Source organism: Lissotriton vulgaris, chromosome 5, assembly GCF_964263255.1.
Source record: "Lissotriton vulgaris chromosome 5, aLisVul1.2, whole genome shotgun sequence".
Taxonomy (NCBI): Eukaryota; Metazoa; Chordata; class Amphibia; order Caudata; family Salamandridae; genus Lissotriton; species Lissotriton vulgaris.
In genome coordinates, this window is record NC_141693.1 from 1,445,494,590 (window position 1) to 1,445,514,917 (window position 20,328).

General features: G+C 44.9%; 1 protein-coding gene across 1 annotated transcript in view; it reads left to right on the forward strand.

Moving 5' to 3' along the window:
- Window positions 1–20,328, forward strand: part of PLXNA2 (plexin A2) — a 563,332-nt gene that overhangs the window by 489,188 nt on the left and 53,816 nt on the right. The window contains exons 21-22 of the mRNA XM_086923371.1: window positions 4,448–4,590; window positions 5,696–5,964. Of these exons, the coding sequence (XP_086779497.1) occupies window positions 4,448–4,590; window positions 5,696–5,964 (412 nt within the window). The remainder of the gene's footprint in view (window positions 1–4,447; window positions 4,591–5,695; window positions 5,965–20,328) is intronic.

Genomic DNA, 20,328 nt, shown 5'->3' on the forward strand with positions numbered 1-20,328 from the left:
AGATTAAGTTTCAAAGACATCAACACAGATGATGGTAGCACTCAGAAAAAGCAACTGAGAAACACATTTTTATCTTCATTAAGGCATGATACTATTGTGGTAGATGTAGTTCTTGCATTTTTTATTTTGTTTGGAAATCTTAATTTTAGCAATGAAATACTGTTCAAATAATTTTCATTTTATTATCATTTGAACAGTAACATTTCATGACATCATAACATTTCGCTCTATGATTATTCCACTGGCACAACACAATACAAGTAAAGATGAGCAGACAGTTCATCAGCGCGCACCTCCACGACACCAGATGAACAATGGTGCAGGTGGGTCTTGAAATAAATTCACAAAGGCTTATCAAAGAAGTCTGTGGACAAAAATATAACAAGAGATTGAATAGGAGACCATACCTTGTGGAAGCAAAATGAAAAATGCATCGGATTATTACAGAAGTTCAAACTAGTCACAAGAGGAAAGACTTAGCAAGGAGTAACCTGCACTGGGCGGAGTAAGATAAAGGCAGCAAGCTACATATGCTATCTCAAGGTCGTAAGTTCATGCTTGTAAAAGTTACCTCCTAGGATAGGTCTGACAGGGGTAGAGATATGTAACAAGATAAGACACTGACACAGAATCACACAGTAGAACACCCTGTCCAGTGAATCTGCCTCCATGTGCCTGAAGCTTAGGTTCCTTCCTGGCAGGGAACTGTTCTGGGCAAAGCACATCCAGGAAGTGACATCTCCTCTTATATTGGGTAGATAACTGTTCTCAGAACAGAATTTTGAGAGCGGGTACTTTCATCTCAATCGTGTTAGAGCCTGCAGAGACTCTATTGTCAAGGTCCTGCTGTCTCAGGATGTCCCCGGATGTCCTCTTATGTCACATCAGTAAAATCAAAGATGGGACGACCCAGCAGTTAGGTGGGCTGCGCACCTGAGAAGTTCACGCTCAGGCGGAGCACCGACCTCACGCTCAGCCTTCTGCTCTTGGGATGACAAGAGATGGATCAGAACCAGGCTCTGATGCCTCTTGAAAAACCAGTCCCTCCTTTTGCCTGTCATTTCTGAACATCTTTTAGGTCGTTAAGTTGAGGGTTACACCATTCTTTTCCACGGTAGGTCACTTTTGTCCATCACCACCCCCTTTTCCAAAATCACTTTTGGAACGAAACATTGAGTTCACACTGAAAGGTTAACACATCGGATCCGGATTCTATTAAGCACATGTTCTGGCTCTAGCTTGCACATTTCCTGTGACCCTGGGCAAGTCATTTTGCCTCCCTGCATCTGTTGACCCTGGCTTGCAGATTGTGCTAGTCAATTTATAAACTGAAGAACTAATCCATAATGTTTTCCGGTCACAAGTCCTCACCGGGCTCTAGGACACATATCTCAACCATCGGATAGATGTTCCCTCTTTCAACCACTGCCTTCCTCCGGGTTCTTCCATCTGACATCCCTCGCTGTTTCTGGGTACCACACCCAGTGAGGCTGCTGGCTCTGTAGAGCCTGTGTGGTGAAAGAGGGAAAGAAAAGTCCAAATGGGCCTGGCTGCTGATCTGCCACCATGTTTAATCTTTCTCTGTTTCCCGCTCTCTCCTCATCTCTCTCATCTCTCTGCTCTTGCTCCCGTCCTCTCTTCTATTGTCTCTCGTTGCTTTCTTTTTACTGTGTCTCTCTGTAGCAGATCCTAGCGCAGTATAACACTTTGATCTGTATTTGAAAACTTAAAAGCCCTCTTCCAAAGCGTCTAAAAGAATGCCAGAGGCAGACTTTAGCATTACAAACGGCGGCCTGAGCGCGTGCTTCAACGTTCACAACGTTGTACATTTAGCGTTTCCTATTTCCTGAGACAGAGCACGCGCTGTACCTTCCTCGTGCCTGCGTAGCCAGGTCGGGTGGATTGTGGGTCTCTAGCTCTTTTGGAAACATCATGCACTTTTCCGAAAACTCTCTTTGATCGTGCATTAAATGTAAAGGCCAAACTGGCGCCAGCCGAGGCACAGGCGGAATGTGGCCGCCTTTCTATAACTTGATTTTTATGGGAGACTCGAGCTGGCACTATCATAGGTGAGGCCGCAGGGCTTTAAGTGGGCCGGGTCTCACTGATGTTGAGCACCGGCAGTTTTTTAAAGGGGGACTCGAAACGTGTCTCTATCGGGCTCTGTTTTGTGCCCTGGCTAGTGGAGAACTTACGGCATGACGTCATGCCAGGTGAACGTTGTAGAGGAATGGAAATCCTTTAGAGAGAGTCATTTTCTCTCTGGATTTCCCTTCTCTTTTTGAAACTCAGGAGCAGCTACATTGTCATTGTGTCACCAGGCTTTAAGTGGAAGCTTTTTCAATGTTATATACAAGCCATAGTTGCTGATTATTTATCTTATGCAACTAACAACCATTGACAAAGCCAATAATTTGTTGTAGGTATGATGTTACTTGTTGCATCATATATCTGGATGTAATGACAGAAACAGCAAAATCCAAGTCAGGCGGCACTCTATGCTAAGAATAGATTTTTAGCTTACGTGTTTTTAAGCCATGCCCTTAATTACACTCGCCACGCCCCAGGAGAGACCCCCCAGTTTTTATCCCACTTAAAGCCCTGGGTGAGGGGAAACTTACACCATTCTCTAATCTCCCCTGCTGGACGCCGCTTTTATTAGGGTCCATGTCTAATGGGGCCGGCCTTTCCCTGTCACTTCCGTCATCTCATACTCATAGTATTTCCATTTACAATTTGTCCAGCAACACCTTGGCACAGTATGCCAATGTAGAATGCGCAGTCACTATACCCGCCCTTACTGCTCATGACACGTGCTGGATCATGTTTTCATGAACCATCTGCATACATATGAAAGTTGAAGAGAGAGATTTTGAGGACAAGCCATCAACTTTCCCAGTTAAGACTCCCTGGTAGAGAAAGATATGTGTGGCAACGTGAACACTCTGTCACCCTGGTATGCATGCTTGACTTATGCGGTAGGGTTCTGTCTGTTGTCATGTGTTAACAATAGAACCAGGCCTTGTATTAAAAAACAAAGAAATGCAGATGCTAAAATAACCTGCTGTTGACTCTTGCACACTTGCACATCTGCCTGTATCCTACTTTCTGAATTTTCACTTGCTGGAAGAAGGGCAAGCATGCAGACATCTGCGTCAATGGAGCACGTGACCCCGTGCCCTAGCTGGTATGCTAAATGACGGGTGATGTGTACCTACCTTTTCAGTCATTGTCTGCCCATGTGCCATTGTCGGTGTAATGAATGTAGGGTACATGTTTATTTATCTTCTTAGATGATGCATTTGTACCTGCACCCTGGCCTTATAATGTTTGAAGGCTCCTTGCACCAATTGGCTTAGGTACCACACGTCTTTTACGCCTACCCCTGTTGAAAGTCACAAGAATATGGATGTGTACGGTCGCTTAGATAGGCCTGTACACAAACTCTACATTTGTTGCAAGTCATACACTGCTTACTTTCATGTCTTGAGCATAGAATCCACCAGGTGCGACTGTATATTTGTGATTACACAGTGTGGTGATGGAGGAGGCGTGGTGATGGAAAAAGGGGTGTGACCCAGTTATTGGAGGTGTGGTCTGGTGGAGGAGACATGGCTACTATAGTGAGGAAGATGTGGTCTTTTGAAAACAGCATGGTCTAATGCAAAATGCTGGGTCAGGTGTTTAATTTGCATATTGATGATTCACACTACATTGTCTATAAAGGGACATTTTACCTTTTTGTTCTATATTTTGATTTGGATCTGCTTCCCCAAAATCCTTCTTGGAAAGCTGTTTTTAAATTGCCTCCCACATATGTTGCATTAACAAACATAATGTTCATTCGAATGTTTCCTGATCTCATCAGAAACTAGGACTAAGAAAAGCACATACCGCTAGACAAGCATAGACTAGAATGCCCTGTAGATGCCCCTTTCATAGGATGCTATAGGCTTTGGTCACTCAGGCCACTTTAGCTGTGCAGGGAACTCAAGGCAAAGCTATCTCCATGGGCAACATTTTGTTTGGATTATAGTAGCAACATTTTTCTTTGGCACTTTAAGCTTGTTCTAGTTTTCTAATGTGCTTGTTGTGCTGGTTGGTAAGAGCTGATATTTAAGCTGATTAGCTCAGTGTCGTGTATGTTGTGGCTTCTCCCCACTAACACAGAGTGTTTGTTCTGATCCAGAACTCTCCTCACGTCTACAGATTTCAGACATTGTACCTTTTCCCTATGGCTTCTTCCGATCTGTTTGCCCCTTTTACGGTCATACCTTCTGGAAAACATTTGTAGGTCATTGGGACCCTTTTGCCAAGTTGGCATGCTCTAGTTTCAGGGCATCTCTTTTAGACTTGGCTGGGGCAGCTTCACCGATCCACAACCATAGGTTTGTTACCATTCAACGTCTCATTTATATATCTACATGTATATTTTTGCTTCTTTCAGCTTTTGCAGAGCTGCAGACTGACATCAATGAGCTCACCAGTGACCTAGACAGATCAGGAATCCCGTTTCTGGACTACCGGACGTACGCCATGAGGGTACTGTTCCCTGGTATCGAGGATCACCCAGTCCTGCGGGAACTGGAGGTAATGAGGTGTTCCTCGTCATTGTATAGCTACGTTTATCACAGCACTTTAGTGCTTGTATTTTTTTAGTGATATCATTTTTACACAGGGGCCTCTCCTGATGTCACCCAGAGAATCTAAGTATTTGTGAGCAACACGTTTCTCCAGCATGTTGGGATTCAGTGGTCTGACTCCCATGGTCAAGCTGCGGGGCCCTCCTTTATATAAGCATTTATGTTCTGTACAAGCTGTCAGCATGAACCCCATGCCATGGGGAGTGGTCATGGACTTGCTAAACCCTCACATGAATCATTCATGAGTATGACATTCAGAATGTCTGCTCTGGTCGAAGACTTCGCCATCTTTCCCCACAGCCCTAAATTCCCTTCTCGTGTGCCTGGTCCATAAGTGTCATCACAGGGGAGAAATTATGGGAAAGACCAATGACAAATCTTCAGATCTCCCATACTCCAAATTTCTGACCAGTTGTTGTCTTGTCTTTGACACACCAGTATGCATGGGGACAATGATTCTACAGAAAATAAACAAACCCAGGACCAGAGTCCAAAGTTCTAGAACGTCTCAGTTTATTGATGTTTGAGCTATTTTTAAACTCTCCTGCTTCATAGACTCAGTCAGTGGGTACTTTGTTGCTTCCTTGTATTGATTTGGCTACCTTCACTTTAACAATTATCTGTGTTTTTAGGTCTATCTAACGCTTCCTGCTGGACTCCCATTTTACATCTTCCTTGTTTGCTAGATGATGTCAGGAGAACATTACAAATGTGGGTTCCTTGACAATGACCACCACAAATGACATTATGTGTTGTTCGGGGCTTGTTGGGGAAAGAACTTGATAAAGGCCGTCTGTTGTTAGTGCCTGACATATTACTTGCCCAGTCCCAGCCTTACAAACTTTTGAAAGTTACAAACCTGTTGAGAAATGTCCTCATTTCCATTTAGACCAAGGCCACCCATGGTATGACCACGTCCCCCTAGTATAACCGTCTACTCCTGTGCTCACCAGCTCCAGTATATCTGAGGCACAATAGAGAACAAGTTATTTGTGACCCCTTTGGACAGTCCTGTTTCATCACTGGTGGCTCTTATCACCCACCCTCTGCAGGTCCAAGGAAACGGGCAGCAAAATGTGGAAAAGGCGCTGAAGCTTTTCGCCCAGCTGATAAACAACAAGGTGTTCCTGCTAACCTTTATCCGCACATTGGAGATGCAGCGTGGCTTCTCCATGCGGGATCGTGGTAACGTGGCCTCTCTCATCATGACCGCACTGCAGGGCAAGTTGGAGTACGCCACAGATGTCCTGAAGCAGCTCCTCTCCGACCTCATTGAGAAGAACTTGGAGAACAAGAACCATCCGAAGCTGCTGCTTCGAAGGTGAGAGGGCAATCTAAGCCTTGGGGGGCATGGTGGTGATTCCTAGCATGGGCAACAGATATTTCCAGCTCTTGTGTGAGTGCAGGCTACACCCAAAATCATTGAATGATCAAAGCATACATAAAAATTGAGCGGCCAGATGCCAGGGGACGGATACCGTGTAAAAGTGGTCCTCAGTGAGTGAGAAAGTAGGTGTTCGCCTCCACAGTGTACATTTAGCTCAAGTGCAGAGGCAGCGTTTATCAATCAGCTGGAAGAAGAGGGTGTCAAGACTAGATGAAGGTGGATCTCGGACAGGAAAAGTCTCCCCAAAAAGGATCAGGAAAATTAACCTTTACCCCTAGTGTTAAGGCAGTCTTCGCAAAATACCGAGAAAGGTTACAGTCAAAGGAATACTGGAATCACTGGAAATAGGGGAAATGTGCAAAATAATATATGGGGCATTTTGAAACCCGCTTAGTACCTAAATAACGAATAGCAGCACATAAAAGATGGGCCAGAGCGAGAGGAAATGAGAATTCAGGTCCACGCGGTATGCAATTATAAAAAAATATATATCTGACGCAATCAGAGGCAGGAGATGGGACCTGTAGGAGGAGACAGATGGGCACAAGGACATTGTGTGTGTGGGTGTCAATGAAAGACTGAGTGCAGGTTAAGTATAGGGAAGGAATACATGGATGCAGCAGAACGTGGAGCCACGTGTGTGGGACCTGTGCTGTCATCTGCATCCATACCTGCTGCACAAGAAGCAGGGGTCCCTGTGAGGTCCATGGCTAAGAGACCAGATCACAGTCTGCCGGCATGCCTGTCTGCACGCTGTTTCATTATTCATCTCTCCCCCTCATCCCCCGCAACCCTCCACCCCACCAGGACAGAAGCACGAGTTATATGTCCAACACATCTATTTTAGGTCTGAAGAAGACGAGCTAGAGGATAGTCCTCACTATGTCAGGGAAAATTGTGTGGAACGAATTCCCCAGAAATTAATTACGGAGAAGGAAGTCTTGTCTAGCGCTTTGGCTTCCTCGGGACATTTTGACTTAACTGATGTATACGTTTGTCTGGGAAGGAAACCTTGCAGTTCCAGCTGCCCTTGGGCAGGTTTTAAGCAGAATGAACATTTTGAGTTATGATCTCCAGACATGATCACATAAGAGCCTGTCTCTAGCTGGAACACATCTTTACCTTTCATTGAAGGGGGTATAGGGGATGATACTGGATTTGGGACCTGCACAGGGGAACTCAAAGTCTTACTGCTAACCTTATGGCTACATAGATTTCTCTGGGCCTCTTGCAACAATCATTTCCAACCCACAAGTCTTTGGAAATCTCATTTGAGTCACAACCACGTGGTATATCAGCAAATATTGGGTGTTGATCTCACCCTAAATATCATCAAGGTAAGTATATGTAAGTGTGTATAGATTCACTATTATTAACGCTACCTATACATATCATGATGAATGATATAAATCATCAAGGTACATATATTAAATCCACAATATTCTAGTACCGTACCCGCAATTGCTGCCTCGCTGACAGGCCAAATTCATTTGCACCTCTTCAATTTCCGGCATTCCGGGAACTTATCATCTTCTGTAGAGTTTCTTGTTTATCTAGCACTTAGACATAATAGTACATATGGGGTTGGTATTTGTACAGGACAAACCTAGCCAAAAGACAGCACTAAGCTGGACAGGTTCAAACGTAAAGAGACAGTCAATGAACAATTTGATTGGAAGCTGGATTCCGAGATTGAGGGTAGGCTGTTTCTTTTGTTACGGCGTGGTGTTCTTTAGGCCACCCCGTGCATCAGCAGTTCTGAAGCCGTGGTCTGTGAAACCCCAGGGGTCCACAAAATGTACTCAGGGGCTCAATGACTATCCAGAAATCTAAATAATATTAGCAGATCAATAAAATACATATACATTACAAAGCATTTTTTTTTAATGTACTGTGAAGGTGAAGGCATTGGAAATTGGAGGCTGAAAATTAAGTTGGTATCCTAATCTTGATTTATCGAAGCAGCATAGGCATGGCAAATGGAATATAATCTGAATTATTATTGGTGGCCTCAATTGTGGCAACAGAAAGAAGGCATGCATTTGGAGGAAAAGAGGCAAAGTCATGTGCTAGCATGTTGCTTCATCTCCTAGAAATAAGACTTTTGGAAAAGCTTTAACTTTATCAATAAAAAGAACATTCTGGTTTCTATATATTTTAGATTTGTAAATGTAATGAAATAATTGTTGTAATTGTTTTATCTATACTTGTTTCTGTATTTTTGTGTATTGTTTTGAGTTTTAAATCGTTAAACTTACTTAGGCGAGGTCCAGCAGTTATTCAGTGGTAGCTACAAAAGTCACAAAACAATGCTGCTTTAAATCCATGCAAACTTCAGCTAAGTGTCATGTATTAGATGCTTGCATGGCTGTTGGCCAACGGTTGCCGCTTTAGCCTTTTCCACATACCCTTTTATGGGCAGCCTAAGTGTCGTCCTCAGGCTTTTAAGGAGCCTCTCCGTGTTTTGTATGTTGGCACCCACCAAATTTGGGCTTTAAATATATTCGATCATATACCTGTGCTTCAACTGCATCTATTAGAAACAATCACATTTCCAAATCATCAAAAAAATCAATTAACTCAGATTGCAGTTTATTGTATTTACTTTTGCAAGATTTAGGGTGATTTTACCTGCTTCAAGAACCATTTGCCAAAAGTGATTGATTACGAAATTATTCATGCATTGGGGGAGCTGACCTTGACGTACCTGAAGGCCCAACTGCAGAGCTCCCAAAATACTTTGGTCCAGATTTAGAGTTTAACACATGGGTTGCTCTGTCACAAATGAGATGGACATCTCCGCCGCCATGTTAGAAGTTCATTATATACTTTGGGAATAGCATCTGTTACCTCACATGCCAAAACCATGCGTGGCTGAACAACGCAGACAATACCACAACTGTGTTTTTTACCACAAGTTCCATTACAACGCAACTCATTACAACTGCTTGTTTTAGGGAAGCGCTGGACTTTGGAATAGTTTAAATTACGATTCTAACTCCATCATGTATCAGTAGGGAACGTAATGGACTTAAAATCCAACACCAGGCCAACACCTCATTCCATAAAGCAAGTCGTTGTAAGGACTTGTGTTGAAAACTCGTGATATTGTTGCAGTCATGGTACTGACTGCATTGTTTAGGCACTACGATGAAATGCCTGCGTTGTAACAGATGTTACCCATACCTTAGCACTTGTAAAAGGTGGACGGGGTATCAGTCGCATTTTTGACGGAGTACCTGTCTGCCAAACTCTAAATCAGAACCTTTGTTTCATTATAATTTCGATTTCATTGCCCACTGTTGGAGCACAGTTTAAATGTCGTCTTTCGAACCAAAATGTTCATTTCTGACCTCAAACCTTGAATTGCACAGTTCCCTCGCCAGCCTTAGGCAGGTTTCTTGCAAATCAAGAAAGGAGAGAAAATATTCAAATGGAAGATAAAGGACTGCAAAAACCCCGCGCTGTGTTCAACCGAGGGCACTGGAGAGCCAATTTGGCAGATTCCGCTGAGCGCCAGGATGTGCGCACCGCCCAGAGTGGTAGCGAGGCGGGAGACTGCGGCCCCAGGGCCACATCCATAAACACTTATTGGTTTTGCCACTTAAACACTAGACCAACCAGGGGCATCCGCTTGGAAATAAGTGGCAGTGAGGCATAAAATGGAAGGAAATAGTTATTTTTGTACTGCATTTCATATATTTATTTATAAAGGAACGCAGAGGCTCATGGAGCAAAGCCCATTCTTTCTTTCGCTGAATCTAAGGAGCTTTGACTCCATTGCATTTGTTTTTATCTATTATCTATACTTAATAGTTAGTGATACGGGCATCCTCTGTAAGTAAATAATTTACGCCCGGGCAAATGTAAAAAAAGACAAAAAAGTAATATGTAGTATAAAAAATCATATTTGGAAAATTATTATTGTTGCCATTGAAAAATATTCAAGAATTCTATGGATATTTATAACCAGCCGCGGTCCGTGCAGGTAACTGCGGTGGGGCAGTGGGGCCACTTAAGGTGGGATTTCGAGGGATGATGCTGAGGGAAAATTAAATAAATAATTATTTTCCCTCGAAATTCCCCTTTACCTGGCCCCACCGCCTCACCACTGTTACCTGCACTGACCGCGGCTGTTTTTATTATAACCCACCCAACATTCAGCCTATTTCCACCTTTTGGTATCTATTTCTTTGTCTCTCACTCGTTTGCCCTCTCTGTGTGTCTCTCTTTAACGCTCTTTCTCATTCTCGAGTTTTATCTTTTTATTAATCCATTTCTTTATCTCGCTCTCTTTCCTTTTTATCTCTCTCTCTATCCATCTCTTTCTTTCGCTCTATCTTAAACTTTCTCTCCCTGGGTTTCACTCTTCCTCTTTCTCACCTCCACCCCTCGCTCTCTTTCTCTGACAGTCTTGTTTTTTTCTCGCTCTTCCTCTACCAATCCCCCCTCCCGCCCTCCTCCCCCCCTTCCACCCTCCTCCCGTCTTCTGAGTGGGACAGAAATATTTTCCAACTATTGTGATTTTGGGAAGTCTCCTGATTTTTACAGAAAGTATGCCTGTTCCTTCTTCTCACACGCTGGCTGTTAATACACTCCTTTTATATTAGACAGACAGGGTTTATTTTGAAAAGCAGTATGTCTTCTGTGTTAATATTCCCTAAGATGCTTTAAAATGTTATTGTAATCGTTCACCTCGACCAAGGACTTTTAACTCAAAGGTGTTTGAAATGTAAATATGAAGCTATTGAGTGAGTGTGTGCGTGTGCGTGCGTGCGTGCGTGCGTGCGCGCGCGATGGGGGCTTGACTGGGGCTCAGTAAAAATGGGAGTCTGGCGCCTGACAAGTCAGGCCTCAAAGGCACTGCAATATCTCGAAATTTTGAATTGTAAATAAAGAGCACTATGTGAAAGATCAGTCCCAGCCCCGGGTGAAAAGGGGAATAAAAAGGCAGGAAATTCATGCTAATCTCTTCGAAACACCAACACAGGTCCCTCCGATTTAATTACATGCTCTGTTGTTTCAGATGAAATTTGCTGGGCAAAGGATAAGCTGTGCCGTGTCCCCAGGCGGATTCACGGCCGGTATTTCTTTTTTTTATATATAAATATATATGCTCCTGCAAACGCGCGTCTCTTTCTTATTCTCGGTAGAACCCTGAAAAACGAAGCTGTAGAGGGAGGGTGTGGCGTTACCGCCAGAGCTGCCCAATATGGAACTGGGGAACCAGGTTCGAGTCTCGTCTTCAGCACACATCCTGTGATTGTGGGCAAATCACGTAATCTGCTGTGTTTCTAAAAAATTAATGTGACCTTGTGTAGTGTAACTGGTGCTCTTGTAGAGCGCTCCATTCGAGTTTGCGCTCTATAAAACTAGAGGTGGGCAAAGCACTGAAAGCCACATGTGGCTTCTGTTTGCCTCCCTCCCTCTACCCCGGGCCAGAATAGGGTGTTACGGTCAGAACTGTTGAACTGGGTGTACTGTTATGTCGCCAAATCACTTACTCTCCCCGTTCCTGTAAACAATGCATGTGACCTTATGAAATGTAAAGCTCTGGGCCTTTGGGTCGATTTTGCGCTATATTTAAAAAGTGCACTAAGAGGTAAAAACAAAGCCTTAACCCAAGGAAAGACAAATAGATATCCAGTTTGAGCAAAGTAAAACCAGAAAACCAAGATAAATTGCGCTTCCCTGAAGTTGTGTGAGTTTAGGCAGATATTCTATGTTACCAAAACTCTTTTTTTTCTTCATTCTTGCATACAAAGCACTTTAAAATATGTGAGTTCAGACTACCTTTAGTAGTCAAGTCAAGTACTATCTTTATTCGATCTGAATAAATTAGACCATAAAAGCGCACCAAAAGAAGTGCATGGAAAATACAATAAAAAGATCCAGCGTCATTTACAACAATACATATAAAAACAATTCATTTCATTTCACATATAAGAAGAGAAAATGAAGGAGTGTAAAAACCTCAGGTCAACAGCTGCGGCCGGTGGTCGGAGTACCTGCGGGCGGTGATGTGGGGAGGGGGAGGGGCATGGTGGGGGGTAGTAATGTATGGATTATGGAGTTTAACAGGTAAGTTAACATATATATAAATAAAACGAATTTTGTTGCGTGCACTGCATCACCAAATGCAATGCAGTGCGCTCAACGAATTTCGTTTTATTTATTTATATGTGTACTTACCTGTTAAACTCTGTAATCCATACATTACTACCCCCCACCCTGCCCCTCCTCCTCCCCACGTTACCGCCCGCAGGTACTCCCACCACCGGCCGCGGCTGCAGGTCAGGGTCCGTCATACATTCTTATTCAAATCTCTTATTATATTTCATAGTAAATGGTTCATTAAAATGTTGCTAAAATCCCTATTTTACGATATATATCATAATAAAAAATAATGGGTTAATAAAAGACATGTATCATTTGATCACTTATCCAGTATCATACAGAGTTACTCATATCGTCTATCGAGATGTTTTTCTAGCATTAAAAACACCCCATAAAAAGCATTACAATCTACAACAGATATCAATGGTGGGTAATGTTTGTAGAAAAAGATACACCGGATCACATTGAGTGAACCGTACTTGCTTTAAAATGCTTAAAATATAGCGTTTCCCCCACTTTTCATCGAATCTACACAAGAGTACGACATGCATTGTGCTCTGTATCATTGTGTTGTCACAGACAATTACATAAGTTTGAAGACAGTCATTGGGTTCTGGGAAACTAACCATCCGGTGAAAAATATCCATTCTAAAACGTGGGTACAACTTTCAAGTATAGCTGCATATCATGATTAAGGCTCCCACCCGCCCCCTCCTGTTTCTTTCCCCCCCCCCCCCACCGCCTCATCCTGTTTCTTCACAACCCCCACCCGCCCTATCCTGTTTCTTCTCCCCCCCCACCAGCCCCATCCCTCTCTATGACACTCAACAGCACTTTACTCATCTACCTGCCACACCACTATACACCCCTCCAAAACACTCTACTCCACTCTATGCCACAACACACTATGCCCCTCCACTCTATTCCACTCAACAGCATTCTACACCTGGCCCCCAAGCTTTCACCTGGCCCCCAAGCTTTCACCTGGCCCCCAAGCTTTGGAACTCCTTCCCCCTTTCTCTTAAAACTTCTAACTCTCTGACCCTTTTTCGTAAGTCCCTAAAAACTTGGCTTTTTCCCCAATCTGGTTAGTCTTTCTGTCCCCTCTACTTCCAACCAGCGCCAGGAAACCCATGGTGTCAGTGCGCTATACAAGCACCCCTTACGATACGATACGATACTCCACACTACACCACTCCATGACACGCCACTCTAATCCTCGGCACTTCACTTTGCAGTACTCTATGCCACTCTACAACACTGTACACAACTCCACTCTATGCCACTCCATGACACGCTATGCCACTCCACTCAACACCACTCTACTCTGTGCCCCACTCCACTCTACACCACTCCACTCTATGCCACGCCACACGCCACTCACCACTATGCGACAAACTTATAGCAATACTGAACATCAGCCACGCTGGTGGACAACATGACTAAAATACATTGGCAAATCCAACAGCTCTTGCAAAAGCGAGACTGATTGGCTTTGCCAATGCTTGTTTTGGTAATGACCATCAATTTCATTGTTTGGGGCAGTGGGTGATCTGCCAAAGGTTCTAGCCTGCATGGACTGTAGAACATTGAAGAGTCCTGTGCCTTCAGCACCGCCATCTTGCGACTGCTGCTGTGGTGACTCATTCGCGGGAGAGCTGCAGTCTTTGAACCCACCAGGGCACTTCAAATGATAAAGAAATACCGAATACCGATTCAGTATTTTCAAGAAAGGGACTGATAGACAAGACAGGTCTTTTATAGAGATTGTTGTGTTCTATTTTTTTTTTTTGGAAGAAGGCAATCTTAAAATGAATGTCAATTTTCGCAGCCATATGAACTGGTTTCAACTCCTCGGTTTATTATTCAGAAATGTAAAAAAAAAAAAAAGAAAGGTGGATAAAACATTGCATGCGGGAACATTTCGTTCTGACTTAATGGCGAATGAGTAACCGCCTCGCAAGATTTTATATAGTTTTAGTGTTTAGCGAGACTGTATTTTTTGTAATTTCTTTTTCCTGTATAATAATGGATACCTGTTTACCCCAGAGACAAGGAAGAAGGTGTTTATCAGGTTCTCATGCTTTTGTCTTGAAGCGAAGCATCCAGGCAGAGCTGCAGGCCCAGGGCTGATAGGGCCCCCAGCTTCTAATGAAGGCCTTGCTGGTGCTGTGAAGGTCCTGGGGAGCCATTTGGACACAGGTGTTGGGGCTGAACCAGTAGTTAATTTGCAAAAAAATAACTGCGGGGCCCTCGGCAGGAGGCAGCTTACACCATCCCATTTCTCCTGTTAGCGCCACCTAAAACAGCCCCAACTACTAAGCATGAAAATGGGGAGTGGAAGTGGCGTAATGGCCAGAACTCCCATCTTTGGCACAGGGAACCAGGTTTGAGTCTCGAAGTGGGCTTAACATCCTGTGATTCTGGGCAAATCACTGAACCTCCCCGTAAATTAATGTGTCCTTAACCGGTGCTTATGAAAAGTGCCGGTGTTGATGGGTAAGTGCCGGTGCTCAGGCCCGGAAACCACCAGCTCACTGAAATATTTTTGCACAAACCAAAGGGAGTTTACAACACGGTCACTTCTCTCAGTTTGTGTGTAAAATATCAGTTACTGTACGATTTTCTTAGACGTAAGATAAACAAAGCATGTGATCACACAGGCGATATATGGAGCTGGCAATAGCAGTGCACAGATTTATCTTCACGCGCAGCAACTGCAAAAATGCACTCAGGCAATACAGCACCGGCAGCAACAGTGCAAACTTCAGTCTGACACACAAGCAATGCTGCATGGGCAGAACGCGTAGAGGTGTCAGGGGTGACGCATGTCCATAATAAATATGGCAAATGCATCAGTAATACAAGCTTCCATCACACACGAACATGTAGAGCACAATCATCAGTAGTATGTGCTTCCTTCAGAAGCAACACCAGTGCCTACTGCCCTCACAGACACAACAGATGCACTGAACACAGTACTAGTGCAGCCTTTAGTCAGAAACAACACCAGTGCGTACTGCACTCACAGAGACAGCGGATAGAGTACTGCAACACCAGCGCTAGCTGCCCTCACAGACACAACAGATGCACTAAACACAGTACTAGTGCAGCCTTTCACCACAAGCAACACCAGTGCCTACTGCCCTCACAGACACAACAGATGCACTGAACACAGTACTAGTGCAGCCTTTCTTCACCGCAACACCAGTGCCTACTGCCCTCACAGACACAACAGATGCACTAAACACAGAGCAGCCTTTCATCACAAGCAACACCAGTGCCTACTGCCCTCACAGACACAACAGATGCACTAAACACAGAGCAGCCTTTCATCACAAGCAACACCAGTGCCTACTGCCCTCACAGACACAACAGATGCACTAAACACAGTACTAGTGCAGCCTTTCATCACAAACAACACCAGTGCCTACTGCCCTCACAGACACCACAGATGCACTAAACACAGTACTAGTGCAGCCTTTCACCACAAGCAACACCAGTGCCTACTGCCCTCACAGACACAGCGGATGCACTAAACACAGTACTAGTGCAGCCTTTCATCACAAGCAACACCAGTGCCTACTGCCCTCACAGACACAGCGGATGCACTAAACACAGAACTATTGCAGCCTTTCATCACAAGCAACACCAGTGCCTACTGCCCTCACAGACACAACAGATGCACTAAACACAGTACTAGTGCAGCCTTTAGTCACAAGCAACACCAGTGCCTACTGCCCTCACAGACACAACAGATGCACTAAACACAGTACTAGTGCAGCCTTTCACCACAAGCAACACCAGTGCCTACTGCCCTCACAGACACCACAGATGCACTAAACACAGTACTAGTGCAGCCTTTCACCACAAGCAACACCAGTGCCGACTGCCCTCTCAGACACAACAGATGCACTAAACACAGTACTAGTGCAGCCTTTCACCACAAGCAACACCAGTGCCTACTGCCCTCACAGACACAGCGGATGCACTAAACACAGAACTATTGCAGCCTTTCATCACAAGCAACACCAGTGCCTACTGCCCTCACAGACACAACAGATGCACTAAACACAGTACTAGTGCAGCCTTTAGTCACAAGCAACACCAGTGCCTACTGCCCTCACAGACACAACAGATGCACTAAACACAGTACTAGTGCAGCCTTTCACCACAAGCAACACCAGTGCCTACTGCCCACAGACACCACAGATGCACTAAACACAGTACTAGTGCAGCCTTTCACCACAAGCAACACCAGTGCCGACTGCCCTCTCAGACACAACAGATGCACTAAACACAGTACTAGTGCAGCCTTTCACCACAAGCAACACCAGTGCCGACTGCCCTCTCAGACACAACAGATGCACTAAACACAGTACTAGTGCAGCCTTTCACCACAAGCAACACCAGTGCCTACTGCCCTCACAGACACAACAGATGCACTAAACACAGTACTAGTGCAGCCTTTCACCACAAGCAACACCAGTGCCGACTGCCCTCTCAGACACAACAGATGCACTAAACACAGTACTAGTGCAGCCTTTCACCACAAGCAACACCAGTGGCGACTGCCCTCTCAGACACAACAGATGCACTAAACACAGTACTAGTGCAGCCTTTAGTCACAAGCAACACCAGTGCCTACTGCCCTCACAGACACAACAGATGCACTAAACACAGAACGAGTGCAGCCTTTAGTCACAAGCAACACCAGTGCCTACTGTCCTCACAGACACAACAGATGCACTAAACACAGTACTAGTGCAGCCTTTCATCACCGCAACCCCAGTGCCTACTACCCTCATAGACACAACAGATACAGTACCGCAACATCAGTGCATACTACCTTAACCCCTTCGACGCTGTACTAGTGCAGACTTTAGTCACAAGCAACACCAGTGTGAACTGCACTCAAAGACACAACAGATACAGTACCGCAACATCAGTGCATACTACCTTAACCCCTTCGACGCTGTACTAGTGCAGACTTTAGTCACAAGCAACACCAGTGTGAACTGCACTCAAAGACACAACAGATACAGTACCGCAACATCAGTGCATACTACCTTCGACGCTGATGACGAGCTGGGCTCGTCATGGCGTAGCCCGCTCGCACGCTGATGACGAGCCCAGCTCGTCACGTAACATGCGATTTAAAAAATCTCAGCGTACGAGCGGAATTGCGCTCGCACGCATGAGGTTAACATATAAAATACCTGTGCAGCCTTTCATCCCAAACAACATCTCCAGTGCGTGCTCCTCTCACAGAAACCAGACAGTGAAAAGAGTACTGCTGCAGCCTTTCATCATGAAGAAAGAACTCGTGCAGCCTAGTTAAAGGTTCTGAAACACGCACTCGAGCACACAAACGTATTGCGATTTATATAGCGCACGTATCACCCGAAGGCATCAGTGTGCTCTTGACATGTACACACAGAACATATCTCTGTGGAAGCTTGCAGTACGCTTCTCTCATAAACAGTGGCGTAACACAAAATGATGGGGACCCACTGCTGAATGTGAGGAGTGGCCCCTGATTCGCCACTATCTCAAAGATATGAATTGGTCTTTGGCTGAATTAATAATAATAATAAATCTACATTTGTAAAGCGCACAATCACCCGGGGGTTTCTAGGCGCTGGGGGCCACTATCTCAAAGATATGAATTGGTCTTTGGCTGAAACAATAATAATAATAAATCCACATTTGTAAAGCGCACAATCACCCGGGGGTTTCTAGGCGCTGGGGGCCGTCGGGAAGATTAAGCAAACTATTGCCCAGAGTCACATGGTGCTGGGCTAATCTGCCGCCGGTGCTGGGGATCGAACCGTGATCCGTAGATTCTGGAGTCAGTCGCCCTAGCCGCGGCGCCACACCTCTTCCACCTGAATGGAGGCTCCCTGGAGGTTTGGGGTCCCCTGTACCACAGGGGCTGCTGAGGCCAGTGCTATTCCCCTGCTAATACACAGACCAGGTTCAACATGGATAGGAGCGGTGCAAGCTTCAGTTTCTTATAGAACAGGCACAGCACATGTAGGATCAGTGCAAGCATCCCGTACAAGCACAGTCAGCAGGAGTACAAGCTTCACACACACACAGGTAGTATTTCAGCAGCTGCGAATATTAATTCTCAAAAAATAAATTATATAACACAAAGCAGCAGTACAAGCTTCTTTCACACAATACTGACAAAGAGTTTCAGTCCACTGTCTTTCCGCACACACTAAAATAAGCCAACACAAAAATATCAAAGCTTTTTCAATCACCCAACAGGTACAAAACTGTTGCTGTTTTAAAGAGGCATTGTTATTTATAATGTTTATTTCTGCTTCCTCAGAGTCTCGAAGCTGCTTTGAATTATGTTATTTTGTGCTTAAATAATAAACCAACAAAAAGTTCCACTGTCACTTTCAAAATTTCCCCAACCAAGCATCTCAACAATGCTTAAGAGGAGGAGATGGATTGTCGTGCTTTACCATGCCCATTTCGTGCTTGGCCCCTCTGCTGCGACTGGCACCAATAGTTATTGTCAGCGACAAAGATAATGGAAGTTTGATGCTTGCTTGCTTCGAACAGGTTGCCGAGCAGTTTTCCGTATGCTCATAGCTGTTCGTTCACTGTTAGCTGTCCGAAGGTTTGTAGCCATGGTATTGGTGGAAGATTTCCTAAGGAAGCGCTGACCCAGTGGCATAGCAAGGAGGGGTGCCCGGGTGGCATGTGTTTTGGGGGACACCAGCCTCTCCATCCTCCGTCCTACTTTACCTGCGGCAGCCGCAGGTTGGCAAATTCAGGGATCACCAGCACACCCCCTGCCCAAAGCCCCCCCACCCCCGCTCTTACCTGCGGCTGTTGCGGGGCGGCAAATGCAGGGACCACCGCGGGCCCCCAGAGGTCTAGCTATGCCACTACGCTGGCCCACCGACAACCACAACTGTTCACCCACATAAAGTAGTATTCCTTGAAAGGACAGTTTGAGCACTACAAAATCATGAAAAGAGATAAAAATAAGAGACATTCCACCGGAATTGTCACAATAAAAGATGCAGTGCAGCTTTAAATATCAAACATCGCATGCTATCATTAGCAGACCGTGGTATTGAATTAGGGATTATGTGTAGCACAATGTGTAAGAAGGAGCCTGGGTGGGGTGGGGAGGGAGATGAAGAAGCTAGAGGGTGGGAAAGCTACAATTTGCGCTGCCGCTGTCACTCTACTGTCGCTTCTTCCCGCCAACTTACTGCCCACCCCTGTCATTTCCCACAGTGCTGGGGTATAATTTGCACCACGTGCAGTGTGTGAGCACCACCAAGCCTTCGCCGTTGAGGATCTCGAGGGTGTCCGGGGATGAGCTTTGAGATGTTTTTTTGTGTTTTCCTTGATTTTCTCTCCCTTGAGCGCTTTCTTGTTCGAGTGTTTCCTGCATGCACGCGCAGCGTTTGTTGGCCATGAGTAGGGAGACGCGCACTCTTCTCATCACAGAACGTTGCTCTTCTGTGGTTTGGTCCAGCTGACCTTTATATGTCCATGCCTCATTGGATGAAGAAGCTGCGGAGATGGCCTTTATCTCCAATAGTGATTCACAGTACAGGAACAGATGGACGTTTCAGCAAACAGAGGAAGAGTCCCTATTGTACACAATGCTTATGAAAGGCCAGTAGGGTTGGGGGCAACTAGGCACATATCAAGCTATGCCTAAAAAAACTCTTGAACAAAACTCCATATAAGACACACATCTTCTGAAAGATAGTACCCTACAAGGAAGGGTGAACTGAAACCTTGCTCTCAAAATATTTCTTTGGAATTAAAAGAGAGGTTTTATTCTGCCAGAGAAGTTCCTGAGGAATGATATATTATTAAAGAAAACTCTCCAGAAGGTTTAATTTAGAATCACATCCTCTGAAGACTTACTTATTTGGTAACAAAATTCCCTAAAAATGGTTTATTCTACCACAAAATTACATAGGAAAGGCTTTATTGTGGAAAAGCAGTGCTTGACAAATGACCTCTGTAGACTGGATCTGCTCTGGAGGCCTACATAGACTGCAGAATGGTGACCAGGTAGCCGGGAGTTGTAATTGCCAATAAGTCAAATGCTGTGTCTCCTAACATGACTCCGCAGTCACCAAACCATGAGAGGAGGCTGGTGATAGCCATACAGTGCATTGCAGCTGATGTGTG